Source organism: Gavialis gangeticus, unplaced genomic scaffold (genome assembly GCF_001723915.1).
Source record: "Gavialis gangeticus isolate Ggan-Ray unplaced genomic scaffold, GavGan_comp1, whole genome shotgun sequence".
Lineage (NCBI taxonomy): Eukaryota > Metazoa > Chordata > Crocodylia > Gavialidae > Gavialis > Gavialis gangeticus.
In genome coordinates this window covers 88114988-88127527 of record NW_017729024.1, presented here as the reverse complement: position 1 = coordinate 88127527, position 12540 = coordinate 88114988, and the positions used below count along the sequence as shown (strand labels likewise).

The 12540-nt window shown below is 40.1% G+C and overlaps 1 protein-coding gene across 4 annotated transcripts in view; it reads left to right on the top strand.

Moving 5' to 3' along the window:
* Positions 1-1599: 1599 nt before the first annotated feature.
* The window catches only part of ERCC6L2 (ERCC excision repair 6 like 2), a 124298-nt gene continuing 113357 nt past the window's right edge, over positions 1600-12540 (top strand). For 2 of the 4 annotated variants that reach the window (XM_019517343.1, XM_019517341.1), the window contains exons 1-4: positions 1605-1823; positions 2463-2758; positions 5939-6357; positions 11322-11441. In XM_019517343.1, the coding sequence (XP_019372888.1) occupies positions 2740-2758; positions 5939-6357; positions 11322-11441 (558 nt within the window). In that variant the 5' untranslated portion in view covers positions 1605-1823; positions 2463-2739. Of the gene's footprint in view, positions 1824-2036; positions 2316-2462; positions 2759-5938; positions 6358-11321; positions 11442-12540 lie in introns of those variants that run through there. The other 2 variants (XM_019517344.1, XM_019517342.1) reach the window with 2 other exon arrangements.

Here is a 12540-nt window from a genome sequence, read left to right as displayed (position 1 = left end):
GTACATGCCAAATGAGCATCATAGCCAAAATCAAGTTTCCTGCTGGTATTTATACATAAATCTTCACTGTGCAAGGACTTCTTTCTTTTTAAACTGTGCATTTGGATACTCTTCTCAATACTGTCTATGCATAGTTATTTAGCTAGCCATCCATCACAGTGCTGGACCTAATTTAAAAAGTCGTACAATTTAACAAGCTGGTTGATAACAATTTATTCTTTCTGTTCTGTCTCAAATGATTTTTTTAAGGGATTGGCTGGAGGAATCAACAGCACAAAAACCCAAGGAGTTCCCCCTGCCCCAGTATGAACAGCAACATTGGCACTAGAAAAGAGTCTACGGTAAAATGGTGATCATTACAAAATAGGGAGCAACAGTTCCATATGCTATGACAAGTCAGTATAGCAGTCTCCCAAGTTGAAGTTGCCTCTACTTCAGCACCAATCCCTTTCATAGTCTTATATAGATTTTTAAAGGCAAGCATAGGAAAGGAGAAAGTCCATTGCCTCTCTCTTACTGAATGTGTCAGATCTTTGTTTTCACTGGGTGTGTATTTGCACCGGCTTAAAATTACTGCGTAGTAAGTTATTGCAGAACAAGTGGGAACAGGCCAGAATCTACATGAGCAGGCATTAAGGTGCATTTAACACTATGTGTGGACAAACTTGGGACTAAAGTTAGTCCTAAGTCAGTCCACACACAGCGTTACTGCACCTTACATGTGTGTTACTGTGCAGTAACTAATTGGGCGTAAACGTGATACCTGCATAATGCTTGTATCATGCAGATATCATATTTACGGCCAAGTCAATCTAAGTCGCCGTATTTATTGCGTAGCACAGGTGCGCACTTGTCGACACATGCCAGTATTGCGCAGTAATTCTGGTTACTGCACAGCAAATGTGCATGTGTAGATGCACCCACTCAGTTTGGCTGTACAGAAATACCAGAGCAATTCTTCTGTTGCGAAGAACTCAGAAAGACTGCTCCGAACTTCTAGTTGAAATCTCTAGGTCTACCTTGTGAACTGCATTTGTGCCCCTAACCATGCTAATAGTGCCTGGCACCCTCAAGAGACTCTCAAGGCACCCTAGAATGCCACTGCACCCTGGCAGAGGGTCCCTGCTTGACACCAATAACCCTTTACCCCCTGCAATGTGTGCCTTGTTCCACCTTGCACCTTCTCTGTGATTTCCTCTCAGGTACAAGACAGGCCTTCAACTTCACCCTGCTTAAAAAAGAGTCCCACCTTCGTGCTCTCAACTGCAGGGTGCCTCACACTCCCCCATGGGGCATTGCAGGCATGGCTAAGCACAGGCAGGCACATGCCCCGGTGGGCCCCACCCTGCAGCTCTCCTATAAAATCTAAAGCATCTGGACTGGGAGAAAGGGGAGAACCTCCACAGGGCACCTCATCCAAGCCCCTACCTGAGACAGGAGACCATCCATCCCCCCAGGGCGGGTCACGTGGCTGCTCTCCTGCCCTGCACACGTGCAGGGCGAAAGGGCAGAGCCGAGCTCAGCCCTGCCACAGCCTCACTAGCCCCGCCCCCAGGAGGAGGCTATCGCGAGAATTCCAGACCCCACCCCCCGTTAGCTTTCTCTGAAGCAGGCGGGCGAGCAGCCCCCACCCTCCGCTGCGGCTCCTTTAAGGTAGAATTCCGGTGAGGCCCTAGTTCTCGCGAGACTAGGACGACGGAACCCCGCAGCCTGCAGCGCCAGTGGGTGCGGCGGCTCCAATGGCGGAGGGTGGAGAGGGGGATGGGAGAAGAAGAGAGGAGCCCCAGCCCCGGCCCCGGCCCCGGCCCCTTCGGGAGGCAGCGGTGAGCATTATCGCCGGGTAACACCTAGCGCTTACACCGCGGGGAGCAACTGTTACCGAGTGGGAGAAGGCTCCGCCCCCGAGGCGGCTGCGCGCGCAGCGCCCTTCACGTGCGCTCTGTGACGTCGGCAGCAGGCAGAAGCGCTGGGGCGGGGCTGGGTGGAGAAGGGGGAACGCTGTACCCCTCCCCTTCTCTCCACGGTTGCAGTGGCAGAACAGAGTGCTGCTGGGTGCCCCCTGGGGACCGTCTCAGGGTTTTGCTGCCTTCTCACCCCTGGGTGCAGTTTTAACACCTTTGGTACCTTTTCCATGGAGGGGACCGGTGACTTAGGCCACTGACTTAGGTTAAAGTCCTACCGCCAGTAAAGGAGTGATCCAAGCATGATCCGGGAAGGAAGGGACCATGGGTCAGGGTCACATGTGCCAGTTGCCGGGCTGTGTCCAGAGGCGATAAAGCACGTAGTAAATTGATGGGCAGCGGGTTAGATTCATGGTGAGCACTTCCAAATCGGTTGGGTGTAAAGTGTTGCGCAACAGTGCCAAGGTTTGCCAACAGTTAGCCTCCCTTTGACGAAGCCTTGTGCTTGTTTCCCCGGTCGGTGGGTGGTTGTCTTTCCTAACCAGCATATTTTGTTTGCAGAAAGCAACATGCGAGGCTTCAAGACGTAGCATGGAGGGAGTACAAACTGCAGCAGTACAGTTATGAACAGCACCGTCGGCATTTCTTGACTCAGAAAAGGGTCTACAGTAAAATGGTGATCTCGGTCGTGATTGGTGCTCTGCTTCTAAAAAGGGAATGGCTGGTTTCTTTTCCTTCCGTCTGTTAGCAGGTGATGCAAACTCATTGACTTCCCCGTTATGATTCGCTCTTCATGATTTAATACATTGGTGTCACAGCCATCTGCGCTTGTAGCAAGATGTGTGAAGATACTGGAGGTAAATTAATATTTATTTGCCTTTTTGGAGGGTGCTGGGTTTAATCCATATCTGTAGAATGCAGACATAAAATAAGTGCAAAGTACTCTAAGACCGTGGCAAAACACAAGTTGAATGTTTTATTCACTTTGTTGGTAATTGAGCATAGAACGCTACTTAATTTTCTGATGCAGTGTTTTTTCTATCAGAAAATACTGATTTGTTCGAAGTTATGCACTTAGCATAAATATTGGTTTGATGACATTTTGAGTCAAGGAAGAAAAAAATACATTTATTCCAGTAAGGTCAAAAATTCTGTTTTGACATCCTTAGTAAAATGTATTTTGCCTCTTGCTTTTGTGCTGCACTTCCATTTAAATACCTGTATTTACAAAACTTAAAATGTAGGATTTGGAATGAAATCTTTCCGTTGATTCAGAATGGTTTCTTTTGAAATCTTTTTTTGTTTGAAATAGAAAAGCTTAAAGGGTTGTGGTATAAAATGGTAGAACTCAGTGTGGATACAGTTAGACCAATATAAATGTGCTTTTATTAATGTATCGTACAGAAAAGGGAATAATTCTTATATTGGTATATGTACTTTTATAGTGGTAAAACTGTGTCTATGCTCAGCATTGTCTCAATATCGTATCCCTAACTAAAAGAGCTATAAGTTGCAAAACCTGTTTATGGATCAGGCTGTAGTGAATCATCAATAATATCTGCAGTTTTTTTATGGTGCTACCATATTGGATTTTGTCACAAGGATGATGTTATTTCCATTACCCTTACCTTCTGTTCCTCTTTCCTCTGATTTAATTATACTCAGTTGTTTCATATTGTGTTTGAAGCCATTTGTGGGATGAGCTGTAATCTTTCAGTATATTAATACTATGATTTGCACAGTAGGATCCTAACCTGACTAAATGTTGGACTTTTACCGCAATACAGATAATTAGCGTTCATAAAAATCTCTTTAGCAATCAAAGTTTTTTGAGTCACACTTCGTTGTTAGCATTCTTCTGGCCCTATACACTCTTCATATATCTGGAAAAGTTGTTTTAGCTTGTTTTAAAAGAAAGGTGCTCCACGCTCAAATAGTATTTTAACTGCAAGTTTTCTGTTTCTTTGTTAGGCATCATATCTAATACCACTGTAATTGAATGACTGCTAGAATATTTTCTCTTTTTTCAGGAGACTTTCAGATTTTAAAAATTTTAACAGACTGCTGTGTATTGTCACTTTATGTATAATTACAGTATTTTACTTCATCAGTTTTAGTTCCCAATTTTGCATATACGTTTTAGGTAGAGTGCAGTTCATCCTTTTCGTTAGGTACTTGAAACATGATGTATCTAATGGTAGCAAGGACACTATTTAGTTAAAGATATGTCATTCTAATTTGTAACTAATTCCTGTCCTGAAAATGTATAGACCTTGCAGGAGCCAGGGATAACCACCAAGGAGCCATCAGGAGAATATTAACTTGTGGGTTTTCACATTATGAGAGTGGTCTGGGGAGAGGCCAGAGGGTTATATTTCTACTGAGAATCCAAGGAGAAGAACAGATGGCTAGCAGAAAGTGAATTTTTACTTAAGTGTTGGAGTCAGTGCAGAAGAGTGCCTAGGAAGGTATCTTTTCATTGCTTTGAAGTAGAACTCTCTACTGTTGTTCAAGCCTCTTTATTTGGTGCTCCTTCCCTGTGTAGAGTTCATATGCACAATTCTGTTGTTTCTCATCACTTTTCCAGGCAGTAGAGGAGTGAAATTTAACATTACCCACACAGTTCTGGTAAGCAGTGATGAAACAAATCAATCTGAAGATTATGGAGACAGTTTCACTGTATGGCACTTAGTTTCCAAAACAGTAGTAGCAAATTTTAGAAGACCTCATTGCCTCCATTCAGTTTGCCATGGTTACTTATTTTGTACCCATTGGGCTGCATCCACACAAGTGTGGACATTTGTTTCCCTGGGGATGGGAAGCAGTGGCACACTTCAGGGTTTTGCGGTCTTCCTCAGGGTGCGGCAGCAATGATTCTAATGCTGTGGAGCCTGGCCAGCAGCTGAAGTGTTGCTCTGGCCAGCCAGGCTCTGGTTTTGGGCAGTGCGCACTGCCCCTGCATGCATTGCTCCACCTTTTTCTTGGTGCAGGTTTTTTGGACCTTGGGATGTCCTGGGGTCAAAAAACCCATAGCAGCTCAGAGAACAGCTGAATGTGCAGTATGTGGTGCCACAGATGTGTCTGCAGTGCCACATACCATACGGTTGTGCTTGTCTGGACACAACCATGATGGCTCATTTATTTCCTTTAAAAACACTTGAATTTTATGATAGCTGATGTTTTTCAGTCTCTTCATGACAATTATAAGTGGATTCTTCAGATCCTTCTGTTCAGTCGTCCTTGCTGAGTTGAGAATTGTATGCAGAATATACATAATGGACCTGTTACAGTTTTCAGGATCTGAATCCGGTCTGATGTAAATTCAGTAATTGATGATATGGCCAGCTTGGTGGATCAGAAAGTAAGTGTGGGCAGCACCATTCCTTCTACATGTCTTTTTAAATTCATACACAAAGACATGTTTCTGTCTAAAATGTGAACTGCTTCACCTCTTTTGCTTAACTTTCTTGTCATCGTTCTGCTTCTCAGCATATTTGCACTTATGACAGAAATTGTCTATACAGAAGTGCAAATAGATCAGTCAGAATTATTTTAAATAGACTGACTCTCTGTTCAAGTCATCTAGTCGGATAATTACAGGCTTGAAACCTGCAAATTGTTACGCATCAGTGGATCCCTTATGTCTGTGTAGGACTCGGTATCTTCATGGAACAGCTGGTGGTACCAAAGTGTTTGATTTTTACCAAGTGTTTTTTCATTAATTTTATATTGGTGTCTGTTTCTGTTCATAATGCATTACTTTGTGCATGTACCCTATTTGATTAAGTGAGGTAGAGCTCACAAAAGCTTATGCTCTGTATTGATTTAGTTAGTCTATAAGGTGCAGATCTACCCTACCTTAGCCATGTTTGTCTGAAGTCAGGGAGCCCTACAACTCTGTTTCTTCAGTAAGCTTTTATCCTAATCTTATTTTTGTTATGTGCATTTTGTCTTTTTTTAGTAAATCCAGTATTACTGTGTAAGTTTGACCAAGCATTCTTTTTTCAACAAATTTATATGTTGTCTTTTCTTAATAGACAGGTGGCATGTTGGAGAGAAATGCCTTGCACCATTTCCTGGAAGTGAGAAACTTTGCGAAGCCACAATAAAGTCTATTGAAAAAGATAAGAATGGAAAGTCATTTGCATTAGTATCATTTTTGGACTCTGAAGAAAAGAGAATAGTAATAACGAAACTCTGTAAAGTCAAAGCTGATCGCTGGAAAAGCTTAATATTTGATGATGAAGATCTGGAAAAGCCTTATTTTCCTGACCGAAGGCTTCCATCACCTGCAGTTGCTTTTGAGTTATCTGAAAATGGAGACTGTATCCCTTATACAATTAATAGATACCTGCGTGATTACCAAAGGGAAGGGGTCCAGTTTCTATATGGACACTATGCTCATAAAAGAGGGTGTATTCTTGGCGATGATATGGGTCTTGGAAAAACAATTCAGGTATCATTTTTCTTTTTTACTTTTTTTTTAACGAGTAGCTAAAGTACGCCTTTATGAACCAAATTACATCTAAAGATTAACTATATTTTAAAGTCGCCTGTTTAGGAAGTTGAAGTTGTGTGTGTGTCTAGCTGGAATCCCAATACAAGTCCTATAGTTTCTGTGTTTTGAGAATTGCTACTCATGCATTGTAACACAAGTGAAATAATTCTTGCCTCATAAAAGTACTTGCAGCATCTTTCTGGACCATCACAGCTACTGTATCACTCTTATACTGCCGTAAGTATTTTTGACATTCACACAATGGCTTGCATTGTTTTTCACTTATTGTCAAGAAAAGAAAAATTTGTGCTGCTCTGAGAAGGACTGTATCTTTACTTCCATCTCTGGAGAGCTTGACCAGATTCATCCTATAATTAGCGCCAGACAGTTTTACTGTATTGTTGTCTCCCCATTAGAAATCCAAGTGTTTTGATTTTGGCTCCAGTCATTATAACTGAAGATGTGAGACAAAATCTTAATGCAAAAAATGGCAGCATTTTTCATCTATTTTGTATCAGGTGGATGGGATATTCTTTATCTTGTTTGAACTAGAGAATTTTTAAGTTAGAGACATCCTCCTCTTTCGTATATCAAGTTGCTGTGCTGTCATTGTCAGATTCCGGTCTGAGCTCCTGTCATCCATAAACTCAGGAATTTAGACTGACAATTTTCCTTGCTCCCCCCAGCATTAGAAGTTTCACTAACTTTATAAGCTTTTCTTTTTCTTTTGAAAAGAGAAAAACATTTGAATTTCTAAAATATCTTTTTAGGATAACATTCATAAACGCACCGAAGATTTACGTCTTCCTGTTGGTGCTGTATCATTCTCATTTTGAATGAAACTGAACTGCCTGATTTGCATTGTGCTCCAACCAACTTACCTTCCCCAAATTTCTTGCTTTTAATGTCAGTTTGAGAACTGATCAAGTGAACTCATAAGCAGCAGGTGTAGAAATTTTTGTATTTTAAATCACAAATACGTGATATTTGGCAGAAATTTTAAAGCCGCTCACATTTAAATAGCCATTTTACTGCATATTACCTTTTATTTGACTTGCTTACACTATTGTTAGCATTTTATGGTGTCTTGTTTATAGCACTTTCCTGCCTTCAGCTCTCTCTCAAAGGATGAGCAGTTTAGATTACATTTTTCATATAAAAATTGTCAGTTTGTTTTTTAATATATGAAACAAAGAATTGTCAGGTGTTTGTTTGTTTTTTTTTCCTTCAGCTTGATGGACCTGTTTTGCTGCTGTTTTTAAATAATCATCCAAAGAATGAAAAACAAATTGTAAGCAGGTTGGTGTCATTAGTCACTGTAAAGAAAATACTTTCATCAAGCTGAATGTAGAATTCCATCTCTAGTATGCTGCTAGTTTTTTTTGTAACTAATTTTGTTACAAATTTTGTTTGTTTTATTTGAATATTTTTTTCTCTTCAAAATAGAGACCAGGATTTGTAGAACCTTGATTATCCAAAAGCTTGCTCCCAAAGACCACAATAGAGCTGGGTAATAGTGACTAGCATGCTTGCAGTGGCATGTAACTGTCTGGAACTAGTTAAGTTAATTATTTGGTCTAGATGCTATAATGTGGAGAACACATTTATTTCCCAAATGATGGTGTGTATGTGTTTGTGTGGAACTGCCATGTGATGTTTGTTTTAATTGCTACATCAGGTTTAATGGAAGAAAGATTGTTTATTTTGGATAACTGTAATATATAGGAAAAATGTGATGTTCTTTGTACCCTGGTTTGAGATGCAGGGATATCAAGGTGTCCTATTTGTGTGTAGAAAATATTATGCTTTACGTATAAATAGGTATTGATTAAGTACTTGGTATGTATTGGGTAACTTAAAGCTCTCAACAACTCTTCATTATGCTTCTATATGTACTGAACTTCCATTTCCGTCTCAAACTATGATCTGATTTCTGGACTATGACCAGGCTTCTGGGGGCAAAAAAACCTAAGAATGTATGTAAGGGATGAAGTTTTATTCCTCTTTTAAAGATGTTTTAAATAGCAATAAACAAGAGAATGTTAAAAAATTATCATTGTAAACATTTTTTTCTTCAACAAGATTTACCTCCTCTTGTTCTTTTACATTGGCCAGTAGGACATTCTTGTTGCAGTGTTTCTTGGCCCCAGCTGTATAGTGTCCATTGTAAAATAGCACATACTAAAGAGAGCTTCTAAAAATGTGTCTTTGTCAATAAAGGAAGGATGTCATTCAAGTATTTACTCAGAATGATAGTGTGGTCTGTTGCTTCATGGACAAAATGCTATTAAGTCCTATGGCTAAGAAGATAAGATTGCAGACTGGAATACTTATTCTGGTTGACTTAATCCTTTCATAGTTTCCCTTATAGGCTTAATGCCAACTTTGTCCCATAGTGAATAATATGGTTTCTATAAATGATATTTCTTCTTCTCTTTTTATACTACATTCAATGCAGTTTATTATAACAGCTCACCACAGTGCTATAGCCAAGATGATCTTGACACTTTGTAAACTTTCCTTTGCAAAAGGTCACTAAAAATTCTTTTTAAGAAACAGAGTCAAACATGAAAGTTTCTTCCTACACTAAATTTCATTTAAATTGGTTTGGCTGGCTTATTTGGAAAGTTGACATTTAGATGGAGTATTGTATCAACTGGTGTAAAAATAGCATTGTTCAGGGGGGTTTTTCACTAGTGCTACATATTTAACATATTAAGGCCCTAGTTCTACAAACAGTTCTGCATGTTCATCTCTGCTCCTGTGTAGATTTCCACTGGAGTCAACTAGGTGAAACTGGCTCAAAGGTCTGCCTGTATGGGATTCAAGGTTTAAAGGGCAAAGCAGTTTTGTAATTCTGAACTGTTGTTTAAATCTCATCACTCTGTGTACCCTAGACCAGGGGTCAACAACCTGGGAATTGTTGCCTGAATCTGGCTCGTGGAAGCGGGGACTTTGGCAGTAGAGGGGCTTTTCCTGTTGTGCTATGTCACAGCCCAGCCAAGTGCTTCACCCGAGCCATACTGAGGCAGGGTAGCGGGGAGGAGGGGCAGCAGTGGCCAGGTCCTGGTGCCAGTCCACCTTCAGCCTGAGCTGGATCATTCCAGCCTGTTGTCTAGGACAGGGTTCTGAAAATGTTTTATGACATTTCAGCATAAAGATTATTGGGCACTGTCATCTGATAAAAATGTACATAAATTCAAATTTTGGGCAGCCATGCTCATTGTTGTGGATTGTAGGATTGTCTTCTATACCCTATCCACATTGAAGAAAGTTATGGGTAGTTTGCAGGCTCGTTTTCTTATATGTATATACAAGGCATTGAAACAACACTGACAACTTAGTGTTCTATGTGTGTACATTTTTAGGGGCATACTTCCTTGTCCTGCTATTTTCCATATTGAAAGGATTCTGGTGTACTTCCAAAAGAGGCCAAAACCGGTTAAAGGCCTGATGGGATAATAAAGTTTACAGACTTTTTTTCCACCCTATGTCCTTAAAATTTTAACTTTATAAGTAACTGCGCTATAATACAATTACGGAGTTTTCTGTGGGATGACCATACAGGCTGTAGCAGGCCGGAATGGCAAACAAAAATGTTCATTTTGCAGAGCTGATCCAGTATTGTTTCTTGAGGGCCTGTCTCTCTCATCTCTGTTTATAAGGTATCTAAGGTGAAAAGTCCTTGTACAAGTTTCTCCTTATGCAGTTAATTCTCTGGTTGCCTCCTGCTTTAGCTGAAGGAATAATAGGTTACTGTCATGTGCTAGTTTAATAGGGGTAATTTTTTCCAAATACATAGAGAGTCTGGAAGCCACTAGAGGATAGCATATATGTTGTTTTATTCCTGAAAGGGTTAAAAAATCCTACTGCTAAAATTTACCAAACACATACAGTTTCAGCAGCCTCCGCCTCCTCTGTTTATATGAATTGTCTGTAAGTGAGTTGTGTCTTTTCACCCCATGGCAGTTTCCTGTTCTTCTGATCCACCTAGTGGCTTTGCCCTTCTTTTGCTTCCTTTATCGCTGTCCTTTCTAGATATTTTTCTAATAGCTCAGGTCTCCTGGTTGGCTGCCTCTTGCCAAAACAGCAGCTGACAGCTTGAGCTCTATCCTGCTACAAACAGCTGTGAGACAGCTGCAAAGGGAAGGGCTGGAGCTGGCTACTGTAAGCAGAAGAGGAACTGATGGGCTTCATAAGGAAGAGTACCTCTAATGGGAACATAGCTGTCTCTTGCTGTTACTCAGCAGCCCTGGTGGGCTTTAAAATTTTGATTGTTCTGGCCAAACTGACAACTGTGCCTTTGCTTTTTGTTTATTCTGGATCGTCCCTAAAAGAGTTTAGAGTAGCTCAGACTCTGTAGGCCTTTCCTTGCCATAGAGTGTGTGTATTCCTATAACCAGGAAGGGGCAGAAGGTAATAAATTGCAGTTGAGTTGCCATACTTTATATCCCTTACCCAAAGCAGAAGGCTAATTCTGAAGCTAGCAGGAAGGATTTGGAGGTGGGCGGACAAGTAGGAGAGTATGCGCCAGGAATCTGCCAGATCTCAATTTAGACTCTTTCCTTTTCATTCTCTAGAAGAGAACTTTTGACTAAAGTTAGCTATTCTACTGTTCTCATCATCTCATTTCAGGACCTTATTTCCTCCCCTGCTTCCAAGGATGCTCATTAGAGTTTCTCTTAGCTGCTTCCATGGTTATTTTTTGCATTTTTCAGATATCTGTTTTCTTTTTTTTCCTCTACTACTTAATCCTTTTATCTTATGAACTCTCTTTTCCAGTTTGTCAAAGGTGTATCTCAAGGATGAAATCAACAAAAGCATAGGTTTCCAAGATCCTGCCCTAAATTTTTTGTTGTAGGTGTATTCAATTTTTGCTTGCATTTTCTGCATAATGACGTCAGACTGGATTCTTTTTCAAGGTCATTTCATTTCTGGCTGCGGTGCTGAACAAAAAGGGGACACGCAAAGATATCGAAAACAACATGCCGGAGTTCTTACTGAGGACTGTAAAAAAAGAGCGAAAATGTGTCCCTAAAAAGGTACAGCTTATAGTTGAAATTTGATTTTTATTTTTAAAAAAACAAACTTTTTTATTTTTAAATAAACACTTACTTGCCATAGTGACAAATGTTTGAATGTTTAGTTTCTATGCTTGGCTACCTAGTTTAGACATGAAAATACAGAAGTTCATGGATTTATGATGATGAAATTTGGCCTTCAGATTTTTAAACCGAGACAATAGTATGTAGACTTAACAATCACTTGACTAAAGTGTGTAGTGTGGAAATTCACAACAGGGAGGATGAAGCTGAAGGCAGGAGTAGGCTGGAAAGCCTTTGTCAAGCAAATGGAAACTAGTGATACATGTTTATGCTTTAATATGTGGAATTTTGCATACAGGATTTCATTAAAAGTAGTGTAATAGAAAGGCAAACACTTTGCCTGTGCTGCCTTGAGTCTTTTCTTGTAACACAGCCTTCTGCACTGAATAACTTTGATCCCAGAGTTTTCTATGGGACCCTACCTATTATTTATAATGCAAATGAGAGACAGTTTTATATTTGCAGAACCTGAATGTAACTCCATAGGTCAAATAAAAGGTGCATCTTGGATATGGCTTTTCCTTATATGAATTTCAGATGTGGAATGTTTTAGAGATTCACAGAAAAAGATTGCAATCATTTTTACAAGAGGCAAGAGTTGGGTGAACTAAACCTATGATGTTATGATCTATTGCTCTTGTGTTAAAAATGTAAAATTTGATAGATCTGATGGATCAGGGTGACATCACTACAAGCTAAAACATTTGTATGATTCAGCGTGTGGAATACTAGATAGGCAGTGACTTCAGACAAAGTTACATGTCTGCAGGATATCAAATATGAAGTAATGTTAGGATATGGATGTTTTATGCAGGTTCATTTAAAAAATGTGACTTACTTCCAGGTCATTTTTGATCTTCCAATACAGGGCTTGTGTGACTTTTTCTAAATTTCATTGGCTGTTTTCAACTTGATTGGGCTTGCGTGAGTTGCATGGAACATTTGAAACCTTTTCTTTAACAAAAAAGCCCAAAACAAACAAACAACAACAAAAAGTCTTGATGACTTCTTGAAATTTTATTCTGCCTTTTAAAAA